Source organism: Octopus sinensis, linkage group LG9 (genome assembly GCF_006345805.1).
Source record: "Octopus sinensis linkage group LG9, ASM634580v1, whole genome shotgun sequence".
Lineage (NCBI taxonomy): Eukaryota > Metazoa > Mollusca > Cephalopoda > Octopoda > Octopodidae > Octopus > Octopus sinensis.
Window position 1 is genome coordinate 103,607,991 of NC_043005.1, and position 13,759 is coordinate 103,621,749.

Sequence of the window (13,759 nt, forward strand, 5' to 3'; positions counted from 1 at the left end):
TTTTTGGCACAAGGAGGCCTCTTAATACTTTAGCGAAGAGAGAAAGTATCTAAACATTCTCAGATATGGGTCCTACACCAAAAAGGAAAAAAAGTAGAAAAAAAAAGAAACGAAAAAAGAGAGAATCAATGAGCAAAAGAAGGAGAGTGATAGTAAGAGTATAAAAAAAAATGAACAAACAGAAACCAGATGGGATATATACCGTATGCAAGAGAGTTCAGAAAAAATGGGGAGGCATGTAGATAAATAAATATACCTGCATTCATATATCCTTAAATCCTTAAAAATGTTTTAGCCCAAAGGCCGCGGCCATGCTGGGGCACCACCGCTGAAAACAAAAGGGAAGGCTTACAGCACCTAGGTTTCCCCAGCGGTCACCCATCTAAGTACTAACTAGGCTCGATGTTGCTTAACTTCGGTGATCGGACAAGACCCGGTGCTTTCAATGTGATAAGGTTACATTTACATAAATAGATATATCGTCTTTTATTTTTTACTTGTTTCAGTCAATAGACTGTGGCCATGCTGGAACACTACTACGAAGAATTTTAATCAAACAAATCAACCCCAGTACTTAATTCTTTTGAAAGCCTCACACTTATTCTATTGGTCGCATTTGTTGAACTGCTGAGTAAACACACACACACCTATAGTCAAACCAAACATTAAAAAGAACAAATAACAAAACAATAAAAGGAAGTAATTTATTAGCTTGACACTCAGTGAAGGTGTGGGAAAGAGTGGGTTGTTTGCATTTCAAGCATAGCTCCTTGTCAGAAAGAGGAGAAAGGAAAGGTCCAGAATAGGAAAAAAAAGTCCAGGAAAAGCACGTGTGTATGTATGTGTCTTGTTAACCTCTTGAAGGGATGCTTGCATCCAAGAAAATACTGGTTCAATACCTAGTATTGTTGGGGAATGAAATTCCCTTAAAACAATGGGTATGTATTAAGCAAGTGGAGGCACATGGCCTAGTGGTTAGAGCAGCGGACATGCAATTGTGGGATCGTGGGTTCGAATCTCAGACCGGGCGATGTGTGTGCTTATGAGTGAAACACCTAAGCTCCACACGGCTCTGGCAGAAGGTAATAGTGAACTTCTGCTGACTCTTTTGCCACAACTTTCTCTCACTCTTTCCTCCTGCATCTTGCAGCTCACCTGTGACAGACCGGTGTCCTGTCCAGGTGGGGAACCTATACGCCAAGGAAACTGGCAAATCGGCCCTTATGAGCCAGGTGTGGCTCAAGAAGGAATAAACAACAACAACATATCAAGCATACAGTTTATATCGAGTTAAAAGAAAATTATTTATTATTAACAAATTGGTCATCTTCGCTTCTTTCAGCCATTTCAATTAATACTCAATAATTTAATTACAAATTTGTACATTAAATTTGCATTAATGTGACATGAGCATAATTTCATCAGAGAAAAAACAAATGATGTACCTTGCGATATTATATTTGGACCTGTCAACTTGCTCATGTCACATAAATGCACATTTAATGTACAAATTTGTAATTAAATTAATAAGTATTAATTGAAATGGCTGAAAGAAGTGAAGATGACCAATAGGGTCATATGTGTGTGTGTATTCACTTTTCATGTGAAAACAGCTACGCAAATTGCTTCCATACTTGGGATGCATGAATAATTTGACCTTGGAAACATAACAGGGTCTTCAGCTTATTCTTTTTATTAAAAATAAATAATATTGCTTTATATATAGGATTCACTTCTTTAAAAAGATTTCTCAATGTTAACTTCTGGTATTGATGTAGCAATGGCGAAATTTTCTGTTTCCATTTGCGAAATATCTCACTCTCTATTTTAATGTTTTCATTTCAAGTTTTAATTTGCTATTTGCAAACAACTACGATAAATTACTGAAAGAAATGTTTACTAAGTTCACAAATTTAAATATTCGGTAAAAGATAGTTTTTAATGAGCTTTCATTTGTACGATTTTTATCATTCCATGTTTATTTCAGTCATCGTTTGCAATATTATCTCTCCCTCCTCTCTCTCTCTCTCTCTCTCTCTCTTTCTCTCTCACACACACTCCAGGTTTAATTTCATTATTACACAAATAGCACATTAGAATGGGGTTCTTCTGAAGGGTCTCTGGAGTAATTTTACATGACAGGGTCCATAGTTCAGAGATGAGGGAGTTTCTCTAGGTCAATCAGCTACTTCTTTACACTGAGAGATCACAGCTCCAGTACTGTGGACATGTGATTAGATTGTTGCCGGAAAGAATTACAAGATGGATTGCTCAAGCTGAGCTGAGCCAAGTGGCAGGAGATCTAGGGACAAACCAAGAATGAGATGATTATGATTGGATAATATCCATAGTCTCAGTTGGTCATGCAAGGGAATCCAGCTGGAAAGTCTAATGACGATTGCTTCAGATAGGCCTCAATGGAGATAGCTGAGGACACTATCGAATGATGACTTTCCTTGGAAAAGTGGGCAGAAAAGATGGATGGAACATAAAATTCTATTACATGAGAAAACCTGTGGATGATCCTTGCAATTAATTCTTGATTATTATGGAAAATAAATTACTACCTGTAAAAGAAAACAGTGTTCAGCATGTATCTCCTTAGCTCGGTTTTGAAATTATTGTCCAAGCCAGGTCTCATTACTGTGCATAATAGAATTGTTCCAAAGCAAGCTTTGAAACTGGTATTTTAATTCAACCACAGAGTGATAATTTCCAAATAATATAAAGATTATAGGCTGTTATTGAGGCTAATTGGCACTTTTGTCAAAAGGCATTTCTGCTGTTGGCAATATCACATTCAAAATAGCAAAAATTATTTTGACTGTTGGAAACTGTGCTGAGACGGTTTATATGACTGAGGGATAAAATCAGTAACAAAAACCCTGCTTTTAATTCACTGATTTTTAAACCCACTTTTGTAGGCATGGTTTCAAATCTGCATGCATAGACACTCATCATCATCATTGTTCGACCGTATTCGAGACAATGGAATTTACTATGTTACGCCAGACTTCAAGGTCCATCATAGCATAACGGAGGTCCCGTTGCTGGATGCCTGTATCCCTGGAGATTATATCAGGGTAGGAGAGTGTGCACCCTCTGGTATCGCAAGTAGATGGCTTCCAGAGGAGAAGAGTAGAAATTACCTCGTTTTCAGCTCTACAACAATGTCCAGCAAACTGGACTCTTCTACCTTTCACAAGAGATGATACAGGTGGTAATTTCCCATATATTTGTACTTCGGTTGGATGACGCTTCCACGAGAGACTTTGAGGCGAGTGTAAGTTCCATCCAACTGCATCTCAAGCTTCTTAGATAACGACCAGGTTTCTGAGCCATATACTAGAATTGGTTCGACTGTGGCTTTGAAGATTTTAAGTTTGAAGTCTCTACTTAGATTTGATGACCAGATCTTATGCATGTCATTACAGGCTGACCAGGCCATACCCTTTCTAGTTGGAAAATCTTTTTCAGATGATGATATGTATGACCCAAGATATTTGCACAGACACTACGGACAGACACAATGAAGCATTAGTACACATACATCATCAACATCATCATCATTTAGCGTCCGCTTTCTATGCTGGCATGGGTTGGACGGTTCAACTGGGGTACAAACATAAAAAGGCAGGCACATACTTTAAGTAAACACCAGACCACCCATATAACCATATAATGCTGAAGGCACTAGATCTCATGAAATTACTGAAGTTAAGGCACTAACGAACCTGTTTACTAATTAGAAGGGTACAGCTTTAGGAAACCCGTCTGCTGTATTCTCTTCAAAAGGTAGCAAAGAATTCTTTGTGTGATGGCACAACTTGCAGGAATATCTCACTCCAGTTACATCCTATCATCTTTAAAATTGAAACAACACATGGAAAAATGTAGTCCTAGGTGTACTGTGCCTCAGAAAAAAAAATAGATGAGAGTGATCTTGGTTGGAACATTTAAGATTATAAGTCTGCTACATAAAGAGTTGATTTGGTGGAGAAAGTGGAGTGTGTGACTAACATACAACATCAATATCAGCATCATCGTTTAGCATCCGTTTTCCATGCTGGCATGGGTTGGAAGTTTGACTGAGGACTGCCAAGCCAGGAGGCTGCACTAGGTAACAATCTGATTTGGGAAGGTTTCCGCAGATAGACAGCCTTCCTAACACCAACCACTCGAAGAGTGTAGTGGGTGCTTTTTCTGTGCCACCGACATGGGAACCAGTCAGGTGGCACTGGTACTGACCATGCTCGAATGATGCTTTTTACATGCCACCAGCACAGGAGCCAGTCAGGTGGCACTGGCATTGACCACATTCGAATTTTTTTTTTTTACATGTCACTGGCATCAGTCATGCTTGAATGGTGCCAGTCAGGAGGCAGCATTGGCATTTGTCAAGCTCCACAACAATAATATGACTACTGCCAATAAAAAAAAATCCTAACATTGGATACACAGATGTAAAAAGAGGGGAGGAAGGAGGAAAAGGAGGAGGACTTCTCTCATTCTCTCATTGACTTTTAACAATGTACAGTGTCTGCAACTTACCAGTTCTACCTCAGCTGTTGGTTTACATACAACACTGCTTGTCTTGCTAACATCAGCTAATACTCTGAAACATAGATAATATAAGGTAAGTGTCCTATCAAACTGTAGAGGGCTTCATTCTGTAGCACACGGTTAAGGTTTCTTTCCCCATTCTTCACTCATTCTCTCTCTTTCTCCAATATTTCTCATTCTTTAGATATATATATATAATCTGTTACTGTCAGTTTCATATATGCCATGTGAGTAAAATCTACAACAGCCATCAGAGAATGGTACCAGTTCCATTATATACAAAGTACATTGTTTAGGGAAGTTTGGTAAATTTTAATGCATACAGTGTAAAGGAGGCAATCACTTATTTTTAGTCAATATTTTTAGTCTTAGGTATGGATGGAAGCACTCCATCAGTTACGACGACGAGGGTTCCGGTTGATCTGAATCAACGGAACAGCCTGCTCGTGAAATTAACGTGTAAGTGGCTGAGCACTCCACAGACACGTGCACCTTTAACATAGTTCTCGGGGATATTCAGCGAGACACAGAGAGTGATAAGGCCGGCCCTTTGAAATACAGGTACAACAGAAACAGGAAGTAAGAGTGAGAGAAAGTTGTGGTGAAAGAGTATAGCAGGGATCACCACCATCCCCTGCCGGAGCCTCGTGGAGCTTTTAGGTGTTTTCGCTCAATAAACACTCACAATGCCCGGTCTAGGAATCGAAACCGCGATCCTATGACCGCGAGTCCGCTGCCCTAACCACTGGGCCATTGCGCCTCCAGTCTTAGTTATACCTCATGCACACAGATGTGTACATGTATATTGTTATGGTATATTTCTGTCACATTTGCTTTTCCTAACTTTCTTGCAGTTGTACCTGTTCGTTATTGGTTTCATTAATGATTGAGAGATGGTTTTTCTGTTTATATGTTACCATGATGTTTGCTTCATCATCATCATCATCATCATCGTTTAACGTCCGTTTTCCATGCTAGCATGGGTTGGACAATTTGACTGAGGGCTGGCGAACCAGATGGCTGCACCAGGCTCCAATCTTGATATGGCAGAGTTTCTACAGCTGGATGCCCTTCCTAACGCCAACCACTCCGAGTGAGTAGTGGGTGCTTTTACGTGCAACCGGCACGGGGGCCAGTCAGGTAATAACCTCACTCGAATGTTTTTACACGAGCCACTGGCACAAGTGCCAGTAAGGCGATGCTGGTAATGATCATGCTCGAATGGTGCCTTTTATGTGCCACTGGCACGGAAGCCAGCTAGCTGCTCAGGCAACGATCATGATTGGATGGTACTCTTTGCACCCCGCTAGCATAGATGCCAGTCATCGAATTTGATTTTTGATTTCACTTGCCTCAACAGGTCTTCACAAGCAGAGTTTAGTGTCCAAAGAAGGAAAAGGTATGCATAAGTGGGCTGGTTACGCCCCTGGCATAGGTCACAGGTTATGGTCTCATTTGGCTTGCCGGGTCTTCTCAAGCACAGCATATTTCCAAAGGTCTCGGTCACTAGTCATTTCCTTAGTGAGGCCTAATGTTCAAAGGTCGTGCTTCACCACTTCATCCCAGGTCTTCCTGGGTCTACCTCTTCCACAGGTTCTCTCAACCGCTAGGGTGTGGCACTTTTTCACACAGCTATCCTCATCCATTCTCACCACATGACCATACCAGTGCAGTCGTCTCTCTTGCACACCACATCTGATGCTTCTTAGGTCCAGCTTTTCTCTCAAGGTACTTACACTCTGTCGAGTATGCACACTGACATTACACATCCATCGGATCATACTGGCTTCATTCCTTGTGAGCTTACGCATGTCCTCAGCAGTCACAGCCCATGTTTCACTGCCATGTAGCATAGCTGTTTGTACACATGCGTCATACAGTCTACCTTTTACTCTGAGCGAGAGGCCTTTTGTCATCAGCAGAGGTAAGAGCTCTTTGAACTTTGCCCAGGCTGTTCTTATTCAAGCAGCTACACTTTCAGCACACCCTTTGATATTCCTCTTTAATGAATCTGAGAGAGAAACATACATTCTTTAATAACTAGAGAGGATGCTGCATATTCTTTGCCATACAGCAAAATATTAATAATAATAATAATAACAATAATAGGTAAAGAATCTATCAGTAAGAGACACCAACAAGTCTTTGAATAAAACAGTTTTTCTTTCCCAATCCAAAATGATTTCAATAAGAATTTGGTAAAAATACAGGAGTCAATGCTGTGCCAAGAACAAGAGAAATAGAAGAATTTTCAAAAACAGTATGGGATGAGCAGCAGCAAAAGCATTACCAAAGAAAGGACTGGTCATTGCAACAAACCCAGTATCTGAACAGCTGTTGAAAGCTATATCAACAGAAGTAATGAAATTACTGGAAAAATGGGATAAAAAAAAATAAATAAATAAAAATTGGAGGTACTAGGCCATGGTAAAATTCCAAAGTTCTGGTACATATATCTGGTCAGGCCACATATGCAAAACAGAGAAGTTTAATGAGCCAGAAACAACTAAGTGATGGTGGGGAAACCACCTAAAAGTCCAAAAGTAACGAATACATAAATTCCATCAGGTGTGGCTGTGTGGTAAGTAGCTTGCTTACCAACCACATGGTTCCGGGTTCAGTCACACTTTGTGGCACCTTAGGCAAGTGTCTTCTACTATAGCCTCAGGCCGACCAAAGCCTTGTGAGTGGATTTGGTAGACGGAAACTGAAAGAAGCCCATGGTATATATATATATATATATGTATGTGTGTGTGTTTGTGTGTCTGTGTTTGTCCCCCCAACATCGCTTGACAACCGATGCTGGTGTGTTTACGTCCTCGTAACTTAGCGGTTTGGCAAAAGAGATCGATAGAATAAGTACTAGGTTTACAAAGAAATAATGGAATGAGTACCAGATGGTTTGTAACAAAATTTCTCACAAACAGAATCAAGAAATACTTGTCATGAATGAGGGTGCACCTGCAATAGGAGAATACACGAAATTCTGCAAAAGAGAAGATTATAAAATGTAAACCCATCTCCATTAGAAAAAGAATATTTCAAAGAGACTTCCACTCTTTATTTATTATTATTTTTTTCTGTTTCAATCTGACACCGCCAAACATGTTGAATAGGACTAGACTTCGATATAAATGCTATGGTAAAGTATTCAAGCATTTTCTTTGTATGTGGATGATATCAAGTTGTACAAACCAGATAATAAACAATGAGAAACACTGCACATTACATGGACTTGCCAGAGAAACTCGGGTCAGATTTGGATTAGAAAGTTACACATGGGCACAAGCATGCAACAAGAAGTTTTCTTCCAAACCACATGGTTCCAGGTTCAGTCCAGCTGCATGGCACCTTGGGCAAGTGTCTCCAACTATAGCCTTGGGAGTGGATTTAGTAGACAAACTGAAAGAAGCCTGTTGTTTGTTTGTTTGTATGTATGTATGTAGGTATGCATCTATCTATCTATCAATCTATCTATATAGATATATATACACACACATACATATATATCATCATCATCATTATTTAACATCCATTTTCCATGCTTGCATGGGTTTGGCGGTTTGACCAGGGTCTGGGAAGCCAGGAGGCTGCACCAGTCTCCAGTCGGATCTGGCAGAGTTTCTACAGCTGGATGCCCTTCCTAACGCCAACCACTCCGTGAGTGTAGTGGGTGGTTTTTACGTGCCACTGGCACAGGTGAGGCTTGCAACGGCCACGATCGGTTGGTGCTTTTTATGTGCCACCGGCACGGAAGCCAGTCAAGGTGGCGCTGACATCAGCCACATTTGGATGGCGCATTTTACGTGCCACCGATATATATATATATATATATATATATAATATATATATATATATCTATATATAAACGGAAGTTTGTCTGTGTGTGTTTCTGTCTGTCTGTTAGGTTGTACCCTCACCCTGACCACGGCTTTCAACCAATTCTGATGAAACTTGACACACACATAGCCCAATGTCATAATTCAAAACTAACGCAGCGAAAATTTTGAAAAGTTCCCCAGTTCTGAAAAAAATCGATAAATTCGACATGGGGTCGAGAATCAGAAACACAAACCACAGACTGTCTAGGGGACGCAACTCGACCTTTTTAACTAAAAAAAAATTTACCATCATTTTTTTTCCATTTTTTGGCTATAACTCTCTAAAAATGCTTTATAGTTATTTCCCTTACAAACCCGAGCAACGCCGGGCGATACTGCTAGTACACATATATAGGGGGAGAATTCACAAAAAGACAAAAGACGGAGATAGGTGGTGTAGACAACAAACAGATGTATCAGTATAACGCTCGGGAAGTGAAAAAGTCTTCAGCATTTCGAGCCTATGCTCTTCCACAGAAAGATACACAGAAAGAAACAAGGAAAGAAAATATAGAATGTGTAGTAGCTGTGTGTGTGCATGTTTTTGTGGTGTTGGTTTGTTTACATCCCTGTAAATGAAATAAATACTGGGATCGATTTGTTGAAGTAAAACCCTTCAAAGGGGGGGTGTTCCAACATGGCTACAGTCTAATGATTAAAAACGTGTAAAAGATGAGAAATAAAAGATGAAGGTAACTGAAATGAAAATTAATTAAGAGCACAAATAAAGTGCAAGACGAGGAAACTGAGATATGAGAGAATCACATCAAACACAGACATAGAATTACTGAAAAATGAACGAGAGACAGTCTTCAACAAACGAAAATGAAAGACGATGGGGTGGTGCTAGAGCTATGGCCTCTAACTGGCTCTATGCTGGAGAAAGGGATCTCTTAGCTCCTCGAAGCTTTATTCAATCATCTGCTCATGGTACTGACATTGGTATGACATTTCCCATATATATATATACACACACACACACACACATATATATATATATATATATATATATATACATACATACATACATACATACATACATATATATATATATATATATATATCATTATCATTGTTTAAGATCCGTTTTCCATGCTAGCATGGGTTGGACGGTTCAACCAGGGTCTGGGAAGCCAGAAGGTTGCACCAGGCTCCAGTCTGATCTGACAGTGTTTCTACAGCTGGATGCCCTTCCTAACACCAACCACTCCGCGAGTGTAGTGGGTGTTTTTTAAGTGCCACCGGCACAGGTGCCAGGTGAGGCTAGCAACGGCCACAACCGGTTGGTGCTTTTTACGTGCCACCAGCACGGAAGCCAGTCAAGGTGGCGCTGGCATAATACTAATTGCAACATATTGCAGTGCTCTAAAACACAGCAGATTCTGAAGTATAGTGATGCTTTTGCTACCTCTTCAGCTATCCACAGCTTCCTTTGCTTCATATGCTTTCTAAACACTTTTGGGCAGGGTACTTCAAAATGTGAAATGCACAATGCAAAACATTGCACAAAATTTGTTAGTGATGTTGATACTATGGGCAAAATTGAAAATAAGGACAAAAAAAATGTAGGATGGTAGAAGGGTCAAGAGGGAGGGGTGTAAAATTTGAACAATCCTTTAATCCTGTTCCTCTGGAGACAACGCAACACAAGCACTAATCACACCATTGCAAGAAAAAAGGGATTTTAAAATCACAATGAGTGACAGGTGAAAAATACAGTAAAAAACCACAACAGAACAATAACATAAATTAAAGAGAAGACATTTTTGGTTGGCAACATCATTGCGGAATATATTTGTTAGATCATGAAAGAAGTGACACAGATGATGATGATGATAATGGTGATGATGAAGGTGGTGGTGGTGGTGGTGATGAAGATGACTTTGTCGATGATGATTTCGAAGATGTTAGTGATTGTAATGCTAACAATGGTACTCGTGGCAGTGGCAATGAAAGCGATTGTATATGGAAACGGTGGTGTAGCTGGCATTGTCAACCATGCTGATTACAACGCAGCAGGTGATAGTGATGATGATGGAGCAGAAGGAGGAGGAGGAGGAGGAGAGCTTCATAGCACTGACAGTAAAATAAAGAAGCTGTTATTAGTTGTGGTGGAAATGACGATAAAGGTGATGAGGAAGAGGAGGAAGAGGATGTGGATGCTGGCAGCAATATTGAACATAACGCTGAAGGCAACAAATGATGACGATGACGATGATGATGATAATTGGTAACAATATCCACATATAGTGAAAAGTCACAATAACATGAATGGTATGATGATGATGATGATGATTACCATCATGGTGTGAGGAAGTGAACCAGTACTGACAGCAATGTGCATTATAGGGATTGCAAGTGCACTAAAAGGCATGTTGAATATATCATAGTCATGCATCAATGGAATACAAAGTGACATCAATGCAGAAACGGTGAAGGGGGAGAGGAGGGGATGGCTGTCAAAAGATGTACAGAGTCATGAAACGCAGTGGGAAGGTGGGGGAGAGGAGATAAAGAGTGATAACTATTAGAATTTCATGAGATCCATTCCAGTATCTATGCATATACATATATACATATATATAAGTATATATATATATATATATATATATATATATATGCATATATATATATATATATATATATATATATATATATATATGCATATATATATATATATGCACATATATATATATATATATGCACATATATATATATATATGCACATATATATATATATATATAATATATATATATACTATATGTATATACACATATATATATACACTTATATATATATATATATATATATATATATATATATATATATATATGTATGCATGTATGTATGTATGTATGTGTGTGTGTATATATTATCATCATCATAGTTTTAACATCAACTTTTCCATGCTTGCATGGGTCAGACAGGACTTGGTGACCCAGACATTCTACATTCTATGGTGAAATGCCCTTCCAGTCGCCAATACCCTCCAGCTTCTTAGCAACATAATATTTCCCCTAGTTCTTCAAACATGACCAGCTCAGTAGTTGGTCGTAATTTTCTCAGAAGACTGCAGGCAAATGACACCATTTTTCTATTATTGGTGGATTTGTTTACAACCAGTGAGCAGATATGAAGACAAGAAGTTCTATACACACACACACGTGTATGTGTGTGTGTGTGTGTGCATGCATGTTGACCACGTCACCAACAGTTTTGTTCAACATTCACAGGTGAATTCATCATTAGCCAATTGTCAGTCTGCTTTCACGCTTTCACAAACTTACCTGTGCAGCCTTGTTTTTTTAGTCCCAATCATCCTTTAAATCAACCTTCTTGTATGTTCCTCCAAAATACTCGAGCAACTCAACCAAGAAAACTCGCTGGGCTAAAGGGCCGTATCTTGCAAGTTAATTCGTGGCCTCACTAGAGTCAATGAATGAAAATAAGCACTCAGAATTCTCTGTAAAGTGGTTGGTATTAGGAAGAGCATTCAGCTGAGGAAACCATGCCAAAGCAGAACATTGGAACCCAACACAGTCTTCACATATCATCCTGACTATGCCAGTATGGAACATGGAAATTAAATGATGATGATATCTGAGACACGCACACACAGACACACATATACGAGGTCTGATGAATAAGTATCTGGACTGTTGCCATAGTAACAAAGTTAAAGCATGCAGAGAGAAGCAACTTCATAAAAATTGACCTTGAACTCTGCTCTGCATGCGTACTAAATTATAACATTCTAGCTCACTTCTGCTGTTTACAGCAATGCTTGGAAGGGAGGTGTGTAGCACGTGATCGTTGCATTTACCATAACAGAGAAAAGTTGTCATGGTGATACCTGTTCAGAAGCCTACACAAAGTTTCAGAAAGAGTATGGAGTGGAGTGCACACAAGTGTATGAGTAGTTCAGATATTTCCAAGATGGCCAAAAAATGTCAATATTGACAAACATTCTGGGAAACTCACAACCAGCAGAGCTAAGAAAAACATTGCATATGTATGTGCAGCTGTGAGGGGAAATTGTCGAATCACCATCCGTGAGTTGTCAGAGGCTGTGCAGATTAGTTACAGTTCAGTTCAGTCCATTATCATTGAAGATTTGGATATGAGACGTGTGTCTGCTAATTTTGTGCCAAAAAGACACTCAGGTTTCAGTTGCACAAGATCTTCTAGATTGACTGTGTCCAAAAACGATGAAAACTTTTTGTAGGCCTCTGAGCAGGTATCACAAAGCTCTTGGCAAAATTTGATGCAGATTCTCTATTTCACCTTCTTTGTTATGGTCAATGCAACGATCACATGCTACACACCTTCCTTCCAAGAACTGCTGTAAAGAGCAGAAGCGAGCAAGAATGTTAATACTTAGTGCACATGCACAGCAGAGTTCAAGGTCATTTTGTGCTACATGGCTTTACTCTGCATGTTGTAGCTTCATTACTATGGAAACAGTCCAGATACTTATTGATCAGACCATGTATATACATATATATATACACATATACATACATACATACATACATACATACCATCATCGTCATTTTTACCTTCAATTTTTTTTTCATGCCAGTATATGTTGGAGGAGATTTATTAAGGCAGTATTAATTATATGGCTGGATGCCCTTCCTGCCACCAACCCTTCATTATTTTTCAAGCAAGCTACTTTTCATTCCACTGGTTTCACACATGTTGAAATCATCAAACTACAGGACATATTGTCACAGGAGATGTCAAGATATCAACATCATTGCTCAAGCAGATGCAGAAGCAAACACTCCTGAATGCACATGCATATGCACACACACACACACACACACACTTTCATATAATGGTTTCAAATTTTAGAAGGCGGCAAGCTGGCAGAAACGTTAGCACACCGGGCGAAATGCTTAGCGGTATTTCATCTGCCGCTACATTCTGAGTTCAAATTCTGCCTAGGTCGACTTTGCCTTTCATCCTTTCGGGGTCGATTAAATAAGTACCAGTTACGCACTGGGATTGATATAATCGACTTAATCCGTTTGTCTGTCCCCTCTGTGTTTAGCCCCTTGTAGGTAGTAAAGAAATAGGTTTCAAATTTTAGTACAAGGCCAGCAAATTTCAGGGGAGAAACTAAGTCGATTACAATGATTCCCAGGATGAAAGGTAAAGTCGACCTGATTGGAATTTGAACTCAGAACGTAAAGACAGACTAAATGCTGCTAAGCATTTTGCCTGGCATGCTAACGATTCTGCCAGCTTGCTGCCTTATAATGCAAAAAAGGTTTCTGGGTTAAGTAATTCTGATCGATCTTTCAAACAC

General features: G+C 39.4%; 1 protein-coding gene and 1 pseudogene across 5 annotated transcripts in view; both read right to left on the reverse strand.

Moving 5' to 3' along the window:
- Positions 1 to 13,759, reverse strand: part of LOC115215684 (caspase activity and apoptosis inhibitor 1) — a 187,609-nt gene that overhangs the window by 27,489 nt on the left and 146,361 nt on the right. For 4 of the 5 annotated variants that reach the window (XM_036506210.1, XM_036506211.1, XM_036506212.1 and 1 more), the window contains exon 7: positions 4,552 to 4,615. In XM_036506210.1, coding sequence (XP_036362103.1) covers positions 4,552 to 4,615 — 64 coding nt within the window. Of the gene's footprint in view, positions 1 to 2,191; positions 2,303 to 4,551; positions 4,616 to 13,759 lie in introns of those variants that run through there. The other variant, XM_036506213.1, reaches the window with a different exon arrangement.
- Positions 346 to 464, reverse strand: LOC115216004 (annotated as a pseudogene).